Genomic DNA, 16,458 nt, shown 5'->3' on the forward strand with positions numbered 1-16,458 from the left:
TAATACTACTTTTTTTCTTTGATCAACATCCCCATCCCCAAATGTTTCTTTGTTTTTTAAACTTTATTTTTCACTTCAACAGTCTGATCTCCCATCCTCAATGATTTTGATGCCTGCTAGCTGTCCTTAGTCTAGAAAGCCTAATGTGCCTTTTTAACTTGTTCTCCTTTAGTTTCCAGAAACACTTGCTGTTTGCGCTATCCGTATTCATTGTATCTAGTTGGAGATTAAGCAGATGTGTCTGCACCACTAAGAATATCTGTTGATTTCATTATAGAAAAGAGACGGCAGCAGTCAGTGACATTGCTGATTGAAAATCCCTGCACTGATGAGAAGACTGCTTTGAGGTGGTTGTCTTTTCTTATTAGCCTGAAGGGCCATCTTACCTTCTCTGGCAAACGTGTTGAGAATAGGCTGTAAAGGTTAAGTAAAAAGTGTAAGCTCTGGCACAGTGTAAAAACCTCTTTTGTTGTATGAGAGGCAAACTTAAGTAGCTGTTGCAGTAAAAACAAAAATGTCAGAAAATATAGCAGTACTAAGGAAGTATTTTGTATCTGCCATAAGCGAAATAACTTTAACTGGAAACAACTGTATTCACAGATGTATTCACAGGAAACAGGTTTTCTTAGCATTGTAAGCAGTTCCGTGGTTGCTCATGTCAAAGTGGCTGGCTATGCTTCGGGCTCTTATTTTTTTTGTTCTTGTTTCTTAAGAACTGATAACTGAAATTACTGGTGTTATAGATTGGCAGATATTTTGAAAATCTGTTTCAAAGTGTGTTGAAGAGCAAGTAATAATTCAGAATGTTACAATTAGATGCGTTTCTATTTTGAAGGCTTTTTCATATGTGATGAGGTAGTTAGTACCTGGGGGAGAGGAGAAGTGTATGGACATCATAATTATGGAGTGAGAGTCAGAAACTTGTTGAGGATGGGAAAAAAAGTCTGTTTTAAATACAGTGAAGATTTCCATTGTTGCTAAACCCCTTAGCTTTTGCAGTTTCTGTCTTTTAGGTGGATTACATGCTTGGCAAATAAAACCTGAGCTTCTCATAACAATTTTAACTGGTTAATCATTTCATTAGGTATTTTGGAATCAGGAAACAGGTATCAGGAACTTAAGGAATCCACTCCAATTACTCTAGGACAACTCTTGAGCCACAAAAAAACCCAGCTTTTTTGGTTCCACAAAGCTTTGAGAATTCTTCAAAATGTGGGCTATTTTAGTGATTGTAAGAAGTACATTTGTGGTTGAAGGCAATGGAACCATATTTAAAACTAGTCCTGTACCTTTAGTTCTAACTTAACAACTCAAAGATGTCTTAAAATGTAATAAACTCATGACTAAATCACTGAGGTTTTTTTTTTTTTTTTTTTTTTTTTTAAACTTTTGCCAGACTTGCTTTTGAAGTATACTCTTTCAGCAAACAATTAGGTCTCTTGCTTTTAGGTACAACTGATACCATAGCTGCAAAGCAGGCCTGTTAATGAAAATGCTTTCACAGAGCTTTGTTGCCTCTACAATCTACTAGGAGGAAGAAAGCTGTGAAAATCTTCTCAAGTAATGGGATTGGTAGACTGACAAAATATAAGAAGGAATTCTTATGGAAAAAGCTACATTTCTATATGCATTTGTCTCTTTTAAAAAATTGAGTTATTTTCTGAGCACTGAGTTATGTTCTTTGACTATCTTTGGTTGTTTGCTTTGGTTGAAGTATTTGTGATGTCTCCATGCTCAGATAACACTGTTAGTGCAGAGCATAATGGGAAATCTCATCCCTCCTTCTTCAAGCTTAAAATGCAAACTGTAATACCTTTGAGGCAATCCTGCAAATAAATTTATAACACAGTGTGAAATCCATCTTAAAGTCTCAATTAGTCAGTTGTTTGCCTTAGAATATTCTGAGCTTCTGGCATAAGCAGTTAAAGTGATTGGGTCTGTAAAATTTCTGACTTTGACTAGTACTTTGGTGTCAGCATCCCACCCTTTCTGTTGGAGGTAGGTTGGGCTCTGTTTTATTGTGGAATGCCCTGGGGCCCAGACGTAGTTTCTGGGTCTGTTTGCCTCCATCCCCTTCCCTCTGCTTTGCTTTCCCATCCTATTAACACTGTGAGTGAAACTAAGTTGTCTTTAAGCAGGAAATTGGCACTGTTTAAAACATGTTCAAATATGGTTTCTGGTTTTAAGCTGTCTGCTCAGAATGTATGGCTCTCCACTGCAAATCCAGCTCCTTAAGGCATCTGGAATCATGGGAGACATTTATATTTGTACAAGGGGACCTTTGTACAAAAAGAGTTCCTGGTACTCTTTTTCCCTTCCTGTCAGTCACTTTTCCCACCTCTTAGGGATGGTTATTTTCTATGAACCTACTGAAGACATCTACTTCTGTTTGTTGTTCTTGATTGATAGAAATTTTTATGTTCAACCCTGTAATGATTGCAGCCTTCATGTCCTTGACTGGAACCTGGATTCTCCTATTAAAGATTGTTGACCTTGGGTGCTGACAGAAGATACTGCACATAACTTACCGAAACTTACACATTAACAGCCATATAAAAATTACAATTTGCTATGATGTTGATAAACAGAAAGTTTTGTTAAGTTGGAGGCTTAGATTGGTGGATTGTTCTATAATCACCATAGCATGAAACTGTACACAACTGATAAACAGATCATGCAAGAAGTTTGAGATTTTACATGTGACCATGCTGAAAATCTGTTTAGCTTGTCCGTACGTATGGCACATTAAGGAAGTTTGTCTTGTATGATTTTGTTTAACGCAGTGGGATCCGTAAGCTATTCTGACTTGTGTAACAGACTGTAGTGTGATTTTTTTTTTTTTTCCTACATTTTTTTTTCCTGTTGAATATTGTTTATGCTTAAGTTTGCTGTTTTTATTTCAGTTCTTTCAGGTTTCAATAGAAAATATGTTGTTTTAACAGTAAAACTTAACTATTTATCAGTTGTTTTTATATGCTTTCTAGCACTGGAGGTAAGCAGAGCTGTGGCTCTCTTGTATCAGCCCTTGGAGGAATGCAGTACAGGTCTCCAAGTCTGCAGGATTCTGCAGTCATTGGCAGCACTAACAGTTTCACAGCCTGTGTCTGGATTCTCTCATCTGTAAAATGAGATAATGCCTTCCTACATGGATGTTGTAGAAATAACATCCATGTAATAAGCTATGTTTACTTTCCTTAAGCAGCGTGATGGCTCTTAATAGGGTGTAGTGTAACATCACAATCTTCTGGAATAATGGCCTTTACGTACACGACAAGACTTGAATGTAAGCTTTTACTTGCTTTAATGCTTCAATCTGCAGACATCTGAAAACTGAGCCAATGTCTCTTCCTATGGAATTTATAGCTCTAAGCTTAGTTTGTATTGCACTAACCTATGGATGCCATTGAACAGCTATGTCAGGCATCCCAGAGAATAAGCTCTGTTATTCCCAGAAAATAAGCTCTCTGGGGTAGCTCTGTTACTTTCTTAGGCTAGTAACAAAGTGAGTAAACAGTGAAGTTTGGTTTTCTGGAAAAATACAAAACCAAAGGTGTACGTTTTATGAAGTGTGGAAGATCCTTCCCAAGGATTTGAACATCATTCAGTATCATTCTTCCCTAAGCGAGTAACAATCCAGTCTTCAGGCTGGTCCCTGAACACTTTTGATCAGCAATTTGCTGTGCTGCTCTAACTTTCAAGTTTGCCTTTTCCAATTCCCTATTTGTGTCCTAACATAAAAGGAATTTTACTGATATTTCATTGATGCTGTTTTGATGTTATTGCTCTGTGGGAAAGCACAGAACTCTATGGCCACCAAACTTGCTTAGAATTTGCAAATGAGGAAACTGATATCAACATGGATAGTATATTGTGGCTCTTTCTGTTATGATTTGAAGAAATCAAATTTATTGTCTATTTTCTTGATTTCTGAAACTGCATGGTAGACATTTGATAACAGAGAAGGAAGTGTTAACTATGCTCTGAAATAAACAGGAAATAGAGATGTTACTGAGTTCTCATTTAGCTTAATCTTAACATGCTATGCTTTACAAAGTCTTTATGAGACCCAAAGTGATAGAGGAAGGTTGCCTGTTGTGTTTGATGAGATGGGGGTGATTACCAGAGCCTGCTGAAGCACTTCAGGTTTGAGATAGTCTCAAGAGTGCTTTTTAGCAGTAGGAAAACAGTAGGATGCTTCATGGATTTTGTACTACTTTGAGAGTATGCAGCATGTTATAGCCAGAATAGACAAGCGGTTGGGAATTGTTCTTGTGCAGCATATGAACTTGATTAAACCTTGCACCTCTGAGCAGTTTATAGTCATAGTTGTTAATCAAGGAGCTAAGATGCAGTGTTTATAAAATGAAGATCTGCTGTTGAGGAGTAAACAGCACACCCATTCCAGTAACAGAGACCCTCTTTGGCAGCAGGTCAGCACAGCGTGCCTGCAGCAACTCTCCTGTAATGCACTGAGGGGCATGAGAGGTACGTGCATCTGTTGCATAAGGTTCACGTGCCTTACCTGGGTTCTGTACAGAGGTAGTGGATGTTGAGATGTTAGTCTCAGATATTGATATTGTATTGATGTACCTTAGAGCACCTGGGTTGAACTGAAAAGTTGCATGCTATTTTGATAAACTTTCTCAATGTTCTTAGGCTTTCTGCAATCATTTAATTCTTATTTTTTCAGTCCTTATCCTCACATGCTGAGCTGTTAAGAATTGGCCTCCTTTTTTTCTTCATAGTTGTCACTTTCGTAGTAAGGGCGAATCAGACCTTGATGCTGCAATGATGCATACTGTTACAGGTGCTTCACATTTATCTTTTTTTTAAAGAAAAACTTTTCATAGGTAAATATGAAAGTAGTATTTTTTTCCTCAATACTGTCAGCAGAATTATAGCTTGTGGCAGTATGTGTTGTTTACAAAGGCACCAAAGCAGTGCCTAGAGGTGAATCTAGGCTGAAGTTCAAATGTCATCAACCTTTCTATAGCAAAGCCACCTTGCTGCAGGGTAAAGAAGCAAGCCTGATGACTCGCATTGTGATACAGTATAATGCCACCAAAACTCAGCCCTGATTAAAATCTGAATGGAGCTACCAAGATGAACTTAGCTTGTTCAGGGAATCAGTCCAAGCACATCTCTTTTCCTTTAACAGCTTTGTACTTTCTTGAATGCAGTTGTCATGGAAGTGATTTGTTTAGCTTTCTGTTTTGTTCTTTTTGATTTGTAAACCAAAACACTGTGTACAGAAACTGTGTGGAATTTATTTTCAGCCATATTTCTACGATTCATCCAATTACATGGCTCAAATGCCTGTTTACTTGATTGCTTGAAAGCTTTCATCTGTATAGTTTATTTCAGCTGTTTAATTTGAGTGCTCTTGGATGTTGTTTTGTCTGAATTTTGGAGTTCAGCTTTGAATGCACCAACTTATATTCACATTGTCCTTTTTTTATTAGATAAATGTTTTTACTTTAGTTGCATCAGAGGTTTATGTCAAAATGCATGTTGTAATATATCTTTATGGCTTAAAGTGATCTCGCTGTTTTCTGCTGGTTCCTGCCTGTATGTGCTCTTAAAATAAACTGGTGAGGTGAGGCTCAGATATAATTCTTTTGGGTCTTTTGTATGTATGTGCCATTTTGAGGAAAATTGTAAACTTGGATGATGGAGTCTAGAGAAAAAAAAAAGAAGAGTTTCGGGCTTTGAGGGGGATTTTTTTTTTTTTTTTTTTTTTTTTTTTGAGTGCATTCATGTTATCTTATTGTTGATTTGTTTACTTTTTGCTGCCTCATCTCTTTGTCAGTGAAGCAATTGCAGTATTTTGCCTCTTTTTTTTATTTCTTGAGTCTGGAAAGCATAGGGAGGAGTGTGAAGCATGGCAAGGGCATTACCTTTGCAATGTCCAAATAAGCATATGTCCATATAAGCATATTATATATTTAGAAAAGTTTATGTAAGTCCTGAGGATTTTCTTCAGCACTGTTATAGCATGTAATCTAGAGGTACCTTTAGTTGTTTCGCTGTCAAGACTTGAATGACACCAGTAAAATGTTGCAGCCTGAGAAAACGTAGGCTTAAGATCTCAGGTAGAATAGGTAAAAGTACACATATATAAATATATGGAAGGAATGAGGGGAAGAATAGACAAATTCTGTTGATAGAGAAGGAAAAACTGCTCTTAAAAGAAAAAAAAAAAATATCTAAACTTATTTCTTTAAAACAGAAGAAAAAACACCTTCCCAAAAAAATGTGTTTGCTTTTGTTTTAGAAAATCTAATGAGGCCCCTTAAGAACTATGGAATCGCATGGTGAGCATGTTTTAATTCAAATCAAGCTTCTTGACAGATATACTTAATATCATGCTGGAAGGTTAAGTTTTTGCTTTTTTTGTTTCAGCATGTCTATGGGCTTCTTGATAGAAGAGACTGCCCCAGTTGTGTGGAGAGGACTCATGGTCATGTCAGCTGTTGAGAAATTGTTGAGACAGGTAAGGATTTGTGTTTCAGACTAACCAGTTAATTTAAAATGCATCTGATATCTTTTTGTATTGGTGGTGAGCATTTTTGTATCTTGGTCTTTTGTATGAACTTGTTTTATTGACAGGCTTCTGAAGAAGTGTTCTGTACACTAAGGATTTATTTTTGCAGTGTCATTTGCTTAACTGAAAAGTTTTCACTGGGGAACCAAACAGCATAGATCTTTTTGTGAACGTTTGACCAGAGCTGTGGAGCTAAATACCATTTACAGTTCTGCTTACTTAAGTTTAATAACAGACAAACTACAAGCAATATGCATTTTGAAAAAACTATCCCTGGTGGTTATCTCACGTGTGCTAGTAAGATCAGTAGTATGGTACTTATATAATGTTGTTATGGTCCTTGGATTTGCAGTTTTCTAGGTGTTTTTGAACTAATACTTGTAAAGCAAATTGAAAAAGCCTTCTGGGTTTTTTTTTTGTTTTGTTTTTTTTTTTTACTTCCTATGCATTTCAGGTATTTATTATGACTTAGACAACTTTGTCTTCTGTTTAGTTGCTTTATAACTGAAGAGTTCCTCTTCAGGTAAGAGGGAAATTTAATACTTACTGTATTTACCCATTGCCCTTACATAAAACTGTATTTGATGACTGAATTACCCAATTTTTAAAGAACTTTCCTTGTATTTTTCTTTAAAGAACTTTGAAGGTGTCTAAAGGATTAAATGTATAGGTATCTGTACTTATCTGTAACTGTATTCCTTTATGCATTTGTTTATTCAACATCACTAAGAATTCTTGGATGGCATTTGACGTATGACAGGTACATGAAAATCATTATGTAGGATCTCTATGTAATGCAGGTAGATTATTGGTTATTAAATTTCCTGGCATATGGAAGCAGGGTGGCTTTCTTGTCAGACTTGTGATTTCTTGACAGACTTTTTCCTTCTTAGTGTTGAATAGATTTGTAAAGAGCTAATGAGACAAACAGCTGAAAAAATACATTAAGTTTTTGTGTTTGGACTTTGAAGTGACCCATTATATTTTGTAGCTGACATCTATTCCAAAGATTTAATGTATACAACTTAGAGATCACTGGGTTTCTGTATACATTCTGTAAATGCTTCCAAACCTCATGCTGCCTTAATGACTAGAAAAGAAGTTGTGCTTTTTTCTTTTTCTATAGCCTGTTTCCAGTTTCACTAAATTCTCCTCTTCTTCTAACACAGACTTCAGAATAGTGACAAATGTTGCCCTAGTCAGCAGTGTGAGCACTCCAAAATTTAAGGAAGAAACCCTTTGTCTAGACTTGGCATTTAAAACTAAGGGGCATCCCTGCCATTAGCTGTGGAAGGCTGTTCTGCCCTCTTCATGTGTCACATTGTCTTGGCCAGACTTGCAGAAAAGCACAGAGCCTAAAACTTTAAAGCCATAGCTCAAGTTAGCACCTGCTATACTCGTATTCTCAACCTGAGACACTGAAGGCCTTTGGCATGCGCTGCAATACTACTACAATCAGTGCTGTCCCCAGATGGGAGCATGTGCCAGCAGCCCAGTAGAGGGTGTGAATGACGCCATGCATTGAGCTCATAAGTTTCCTAGGAGCTGGGGAAGCAGATGCACACTGCTAATGCAGGGTCCCTTAATGTTCAGGGCATCAGTGATTTCCCTGACAGTGAAACCTCAATTCTGAAAGAGGAGCGCTGAAGAGCTAGTTAATCTCTTGTGCCTGAGGGCAGGATAATTTTTTTTGCTTTACTGAAATTTTTTAAACTATATTTCTGAATTCTTTTCTGTGAAGATACCATTAAGACCCAGGCACAGAAGTTTTAATAGATCTCCATTGTTATCTGTTGGAGAAGTTTGTGTTTTTTTCTGTGTAGCGTATACTTCAGAAGCTGCCTCCTCATTTGCATAGGTCCCCTTCAGCACTCATTCCTTTTACTGGGACTGTTCTGACTCAGTACTGTTGTCTTGGTGTATTTGTTATAGAAGTGAATTCTAAATACAGAAAATATACTGATGTAACTTACTCATTTGAGAGTTACTTGAAGTTTGTACTTGAACAGTAATATTGCTGAGGAGCTCTGAGTGTAAGCATCAAGTAGAAAGCTGAGAAAAGAAAGGGGGGAGGCTAGCAAAACTTGTACTCTGCTTTGAACTGCTGTTGCTGCAAGAATTTTAAATGGTCATTACCAGTGTCCCATACAGTCTGTATTGTAAGTTTTCTAGCACCGTTTCCATTTCTGTCTGTGAACGTCTTGACAGATCAATAGCAAGGGAACAAATAGAGGAGAACAGACATAATCCGGAAGTGATTCAAGAATTACAAAATTGGCTGCTGTACATTATAGGGTATATTGTGGCAGTTGTTTGCTGAGTAACCTTGCAGAGGGGAAGTGATGCTGCAGTTGGCTGCCAATTTAAGAGTTGCTATAGTCATAGCAGAAATGCAAGTGAAAGGGAATCTTGTTCATACTGTAAAGGATATCAGCTGTTGGTTTCTCGCGTCTTAACAGGTATGAAATAACAGTTCATCAAGTCAAAATATAAGCATGGAACTTTAAAAAAAAAAAAAATCAAGATAAGTTGGAAAAAAAAAAAAAGGGAAGCTGCAGGTATAATTGAAGTGCATATTTCAGCACGAAGTGCTTACATATATTTGTCACATCAGTAAAGTTGAGTCACTACCTATTTGTCCCCAGCCTGTTGCTGTAAGCTGTAGGGCTGGTTTCAGCAACGTAGAGAAGTGGATTGCCCACAAGTAATTGGGATGTGATACCTTCCTATGTGGAAACAGGATTTGAACTCAATGATCATTGTGGGTCCCTTCCAACCTAGGGCATTCTGTGATTCTCTGATGTGGATTATGGATGTCAGCAGTTCTGTTCAGTGGAAACAGTTGCCTTGTAGTGAACCCAGAGAAGCTGCTTTCTTTTTGAGGCAGGGGTCTCTGGTTGATTAACAACAGAATTTCTTACCCTGACATGTCACTGTAACTTATGCTTTTGAAGACTACTCAAATCTTATGTGGCAAGACTCTTCTATTTGTTCCTTGTCGTGCTCCTCTAGAGCACCAAGAGCATCCTGGGCATTGGCAGCATCTTTGGTATAGTATAGTTTCAAACTAAGATGTCGGCACTGCTAAGTATATTGTGAGCTGTAAAGGTTTCTTATGTGCTTCTGAAAAGAATGAACACATTTTCCCAGAAAGACAATGAAGCTTCTCCTGCAGTGGCTCAGTTGAAAACGAAAAGTCATTAAATACATTTCCTCTTATCTAATTTTATTTCCTCTGTCTCTTCCTTGCTCCTTCTTTTAGCAACATTGTAATGCCTCTGTTTAATGGAATGTATGTACTGAATGAAAATGAAATGAACTTTCACTGGGAAGAATATAATTGGAAAAGAAAGAACACAGGGAAGTAAGCAGAAATGATGCAAGCCTTTCAATGCAGTGCATTTGCACATGAATGAAAGAAAACAGTGCCTTGCACTTAAAAGCATGGACCAACTTCATCCCCTGTAGATAGATGCTGAAAGAACATAGAACACAAAAATGATTTTATTAGAGAAACCCAAGGTTGACTAGGGCTGTATTCCTAAGATCTAGTCTTGCCCTTAAAAAATCACAAGCAAAACACCCTGTAACTGTTTATGTGGCTATTACAATTGTACAGTTTGGCTAGACATAAAGTTCTTTGTGCCACTTTACTTTTGGAACTGGTCTTTGCAAGAGAAGAGTTGATTTGAAACCAACACTTAACAGAAGTAATGGTGGTAACATTTGTATAGAGGTATGTGTATGCAAGTCGATCTTTTTTTTTTTTTTATAGCTTAATTCTTAATGCTTAGTTATCATACAAAATAGCTGTAGAGTATCATGATTGGAAGAAGGGGAGATGCAAACAAATTACTTAATATTTCAAAAGGGAATTTATTGGACCGTAGGTTGTAGGGTATTTTAAGAGCCTCCATGAAAAAGTTGCCATAAAGGCAACAACACAGAGAATGGAACCCTGAAAATGTAAAATGATTCAGGATTAGATTAAGTTTCAAAATATTCTCGGCAAGCAAAAACTATAGCAGCTATACTGTTAAGGATTTTTGATCATTGCCTGTAGTTGTCCATCTACATAGAGGTAATTATAGTAATGGAATTAGAGGCTATTTCTTTTTTGACATTCATTAGTAAATAAGTTATTATGTGCAGTTGGCCACTCTTTCAGAAGTGTGTATCTACTACTTTCTCCTTTGAACCATTTAAATCTGAGAGATTGCGTATATGGATTCAGGGACAATTTTTTTCTTAAGTATAATTTATTTTAGGTATACATAATGCTGCACTTGAGGAGGCAAGAAAAATAGATAAGATATTGAGAGCAAATGTATTTGTTTAAAAAAAAAAAGGTTTTAAAATTGAGACAAAAGACTTGGTTTAAAAAAAAAAATTACTGTTGTACTATGCATGCTCTGTCAGTAGAACATTCAATATATGGTGTCTTTGTACATTAGTCTGATCTCATTTACCTTTTGTTTATAAACAGATGTATTAAATCTCGTAAATTCTTTAACATATGTTTTCATTGTTTTGTACCATCTTGCTTATCTCTGTTTATTAAAACATTTGAATAGCTAGGGGAAGAGGTTCTAAATTAGAAGTTATATGAAAGCAGTATATTACAAGAACACTAAAAGGCAGGTGAGTATTATGTGCTGAACTGTCTCATTGATTAGTATGGTTTCTTAAAATTTGTCCTTTGGTTTCTGAGTTTGTGTATTTTGTTTTGCAGTACTTTTGGGACTGTGGAGATTTCATTGTGTATAAATATGGTGTTCAGTGCAGTAGTGAGTTAAGGCTTCACCAAAAAAAATATGTAAATAAAAAGACTATTATTTACAACTTCCATGTTGTACAATCAATGAATATACAGATGATACAGTATATCCAGGAGTTTGGCTGATGTAGTTATTATACTAGAGTAGGAAAGAAGGACACTCTCCCTATCCGGGGCTCGCATGGTAAACTCTGATGGAGTGGATCTCCAGAAAAGATCCTTCCCTGCTGATAGCCAGCTCTTAAATGGGTCTAGGAGAGGTGGAGCCAGGTTCCACCCCTTTCTCCTGTGGCTGACTCATTGCTCGCCTCAGGTGATCAATCAGAGGTTCAGCCCATGATTCGGCAGCCCCATACACGAATAAATTTAAGCTTCTTCCTTTTATAGTTTTTCATATTTATTATACATTTATTGTATTGAGCATAATAAGTTTTGTGTTCCAGGTTTTCAAAGTATGTGTATATATCCATGATATAAAAATCTGTTAGCCATCCAAACTGCTTAGCTCATAATTTGGATATAAATGTGGTGACAGGGACACAATTGATAATCAGAGTCTAAACATCTTTTGTAGATATGTGCATAGTTGCTTAACCTCTGATGGTACATGCTAACTTACCTGTATCATCTTCTGCGAAGAACCATCAAGATGATAAGGGGGATGAAAGATGTAATGAGTGAAATCACTGAGAAAATTGGATCTGTTTGATTTTTGAGAAGGTTAAAGGGAGATCTGAACTGCTGTCTTCAACTGCCTAATGGATATGTACAGAGAAAAGGGAGGTAGATGCTTCCTGAATGTGCGCAGTGATAGCACAAAGGTAATGAACACAAATTGCACTATATAGTATGATTTATTATTATGTTACAGTGAAAGCAATAATATGTCTAAAAAGCTTGCCCAGGGTGACTGTAGATGCTCTCTTTCAGAAGATATTCAGAACTAAGCTGGACAAGATTCTGAGTAATCTAAGTTCTGCTTTGTGTGGAAGGATGACTTTCCGACGTCCTTTCCAACCTAAATTGTTCTATGATTAATTCTAAAATAGGTATCCAACTGCTTATTGAGTAATTGAATGTAACTTTTTAAAGGCTGCAGCTCAGACAGGAGGAAATGGCTAGGTCTTTTAATGAGAAGATCGCTGGCTAAAGTGTTCAGTCAAAACTGTTAGAAGGTGTCTCTCTCATCTAGGTGCCCTAATCATGAAGCTAGACAGTCATTGCTAAAATAAATATATAATTAAGTCTTTTAGTCATATGAGCAAGTTCTACAATAATGAGAACTTATTGTCCTCTGTAGCTTTTCCAGTAATTTGGCCACTTGAGAGGTGCTGCATCAGAAGGAAGAGACAAAGAATAAATAAAGTCAAATTATTTCTTGAATGAGCATTCTAAATATAAAATGCTAATTAAATGTATGTATATATATCCTATCAAAACAGAAGGTGTGATAGAAGGACCTTGATGTAGAAGGACATTTAAAAATGAGTATACCTGGCTTGGGTGTCTTGATGATCTCTCAGACATCTTAGAGTTGAGTAGCAGTGCCATAAACAAGGTAGTGCTAAAGACTTAATGTAGTTTTTTTGCTTCAGCTTTAGTAGTTTATAGCCAGAATGCAGTATAGACCTTGTGAAAGTTTGAGGGTATGCAGAACCGTAGGATGATAATGGTGATGATTATTTTAATCCTGTCATCTAAATTTAACATACAAATTTGAAGATGGCAACAAAAGATGTGGAAATATGAAGTTAAACGTATAGATTAAATGTTAAGTCCTAAGGTTTCAGAAGAAAGGTTGAAGAAAAGGAAGCTGGAATGAGGTTGGTAATGGACTATGGAGCAGAGCAAGCCATGGATTTGAAAGATAGCAAATGTATGAATAGGAATTCTTATTCCTTATTTTGAACTTTTTTTCCATAAAGATATTAGACCCTTAATGCCAGTCTCCCACCCTATTGTTTTGGGATTTTTTTTCCCTTTTTTCCCCAGTGATAAGGCAGTGATAAGGAAGTCTTTTCTTCTTTCTAGTAGCTGTAGGCTAGATGAAACAGGGACGTGTGTATTGCTGTGCTGAATGTTGCAGTGCCTGAAAGGTGTGCAAGAACAGAGTTAAGTCAAATAAAGCCTGAGAGCTATCTGGAGAGCATCCCACTCCACACCTGGTGGGATGGTGGGAATGCACCTCAGCAGCACATACCTAGCATTGCTGAGAGGTTATTTGCCCCTCCTGGAGATACCTTCAGACTCTTTGCCAGTGCTTTAGAAGAACAGGTCCTAGCTGTGGGTTAGTAAGATAACAAAAACAGGTTTTCTTCATTAACCTTCAGATGTATGATGTGGGATTTGACATAAAGTTCCAATTTTACTGTGTTTAATCACTTATTGATAATTATCAGTGGGGCTTGCTGAAAGATGGAATTATTAGTGGTGTGGGAGGGGAAAAAAAAAAAAGCTGCATTTCATCACTATAAAATTACTGAGAATGAATGGGGTGGATGAGAGGGACTGGTGAACTAGGATTCAGCAGAGAATGACAAGTCTTGGATTGGGAGGAAGGCAACAATAACAAGTTGATGGCTTTGATTTTTTTTTGCAACTATATTTTGAGTGAATTGAAAAGATCCCCAGAATAGCAGTACTGAGTCAATGATGAAAATTATTCTTATTGTAAATGTAAAGACCAATTGGAGAGGGGGGGAAAAAAAGCCTAACACTGCAGCAAAGGAAGAAGCAGGAAGATTTTTTTTGGAGTCTCGTTTTTAACACTTTTTGGTTTAGGAGAGACACTCTGTCAAGTGATTTCCCTTGAAGGCATTTAACTTACATTGTGCTGCCAGTAGATTGTAGAGATAAGAAAGGAAAGAGGTACTGTACTGGGAAATCATGGCAGAAGTTCTCAGAAGATGAACAGTGATCAGTATTTTATCATATTTTTGCATTTCAATGTATTTACAGTCCATCTTTGCTTGTCTCTTTATGAACAAAATAGATGTACCCAAAGTGTGTATGCTAAATGCAGAATATTCATTTTTGCTTTTTTGTTTTTTTTGCAGTGTTTTTCATTTTAGATTTTAGATTCAACACTGAATTGTTTTGCAGTGTTCATGTACTTATCCAGTCTGCAAGTAATGGAGAACTGAAAATCTGTAGTAGGATATTTACAGTTTACATTTCAGAAAACTAAACAAAGCTGTGTTTACATAATAAACTGCAAAGATGTTTGTACTTAACAGTGCATAATTTTAAAATATGGTAGTCTCACCAGGTGTCACTGCATTGGGAAAAAAAAAAATGTTGTCAGCATTTCAACAATCTTAAAATTATATTTTGAGCTTTATTTTTCTATTGAGTTATCTTAACCTGAGTTCAGTATAAAATGTTTTTAGTCCAGGTTAAAGTCTTTTCGGGGGGAGGGGGAAAGCTGAGATATCATGGTTCTTTAGAACGTGAAAACAGTTGAGGGAGTCAGGATGCTTTTCTGTTTATTTTTTTTTATGATCCAAAGTACAAAAATTAAAAGATCCAGACACTTAATCGTTGTACAGAGTATCCTTGATACTTTTTATTTGTTTTACTTAGGTCAATATTTACTATTGAGAAAGGGGGCAAAACTCAGTAATAATGCTGGCCACATTTTGCAGCAAGGTATGCTGTGATAAGCTCCTAAGATTGTGTTTCATGGGCTTGTGTGCCCAACCAGCAGATCACAGAAAGCAACTCAATGCTTGTGAAGTTTTTCTTTAAAGAAAGATTTAAATCTTCCATGAACTTTCATTTAAAAGGAAGGAAAGTTAAGAGACATGCCTTATTACATCATTAAATTTAAGGAATCTTTTTCAAGGGCAAGATAAGATGATTCTCTTACACCTTATAAAGAGTTTGTTTATTAACAAAATGTCTATCCTGATTTTTGTTACATTTTTTTTGCGCAGCCTAAAGGAAAAATAAGCAAATTTCTTCTCAAGCCAGTGGGTTTGAAACTAAGCTTTAGTTCATAGCTTTAGTTTGTAGTGTTGATGTTTAGAAAAGCCTGTTACAGGAATTATTTGTGTAGTCAATGCTAATTTGCAAAAATACTAATGATCACTTTGCAAGTCCTTGTCTGTTCACAGAGAACTGCCTAAACCAGTTCGAGCCAGTATGTACATATTGCAAGGGAAATGATTGTACTTTCTGGAGATGAGAAGCTAAGCATTAAATTCAGGAAATATCTAGGAGATTGAAAACTCCTCCTGCCTATCCCAGGCCCCCCAATTGCCTTGTGAAGTTGCAGCGTTCCTTTTGTCACACCTTTGTGATGCATTCCTGAATATTTTAGGAAAGGTATGATTGAATGAATGTAGACTTGATTCTTTTGTTTTCGACTGAAGCTACAAAACCTGTTTTGTTGCCTTTCGTCCCCTAATGAAGTAAATAAGATTTATATAGATGCCTGTTGGTTTACTTGGCTTGTGTTAGCAGCTGATATGAGAAAGGATTACAGTCACTAAAAGAAATCAGCAATTGTAAAAAGAAATGAAAGGAAAGCCAGAAGAAAACAAAAACATTAGCCAGCAACTTAGTGCAGAACTGGAAGCATTTGCAGTAAGTGTATTTTAACTGCTTTTAAGGATTAAAAAAAAAAAGTAAAAAAGAAAAAAAAAAAAAAAAAAGCTTAACAACTAAGTGAAAATGTATTTACAGCAAACATTTCTTGGCCTGGTTCCTCAGCTGTCATGGTTATGACTGTGCAGCTACTGCTGTGGGAACAGGCTGTGAGAATGTTTTCCTTGCTCTGCTTCCAGTAGTCTCGTCTCCAGCACAAATTGCACAGGTATGCATGTCTGTCCTCCTTTGTATAAAATAAAACAAATGCAAAACATGCAGCTGTTCTTCTGGATTTGACTAGGCAGGAAGAAATGGAGGGGAACTCCTAGTTTTCCAAAATGGCTGCTTTAGGGCTAGAACAGATACTGATTTACATATATTTATATTTTATTCCTGGAGCTTTAAAGAAAACTATTTTGAGGTTTAAAGGATTGCATTATTTCTCTTCAGCAAAGTTCAGAACTTTGTGCCTAAAAAAAATGTCATTGTGCTTTGTCCTTTAAGGAAAGAGGTGGCCATTTAATTATGTTCAGAAGTGCCAAACAGA

At 36.5% G+C, this 16,458-nt stretch overlaps 1 protein-coding gene across 4 annotated transcripts in view; it reads left to right on the forward strand.

The window, feature by feature from the left end:
• Positions 1-16,458, forward strand: part of NUBPL (NUBP iron-sulfur cluster assembly factor, mitochondrial) — a 90,765-nt gene that overhangs the window by 32,977 nt on the left and 41,330 nt on the right. For all 4 annotated transcript variants that reach the window (XM_052694703.1, XM_052694702.1, XM_052694701.1 and 1 more), the window contains 2 exons: positions 6,275-6,314; positions 6,403-6,493. In XM_052694703.1, coding sequence (XP_052550663.1) covers positions 6,275-6,314; positions 6,403-6,493 — 131 coding nt within the window. The remainder of the gene's footprint in view (positions 1-6,274; positions 6,315-6,402; positions 6,494-16,458) is intronic.

The sequence above is a fragment of the Tympanuchus pallidicinctus genome, unplaced genomic scaffold (genome assembly GCF_026119805.1).
Source record: "Tympanuchus pallidicinctus isolate F22 unplaced genomic scaffold, pur_lepc_1.0 scaffold3, whole genome shotgun sequence".
Lineage (NCBI taxonomy): Eukaryota > Metazoa > Chordata > Aves > Galliformes > Phasianidae > Tympanuchus > Tympanuchus pallidicinctus.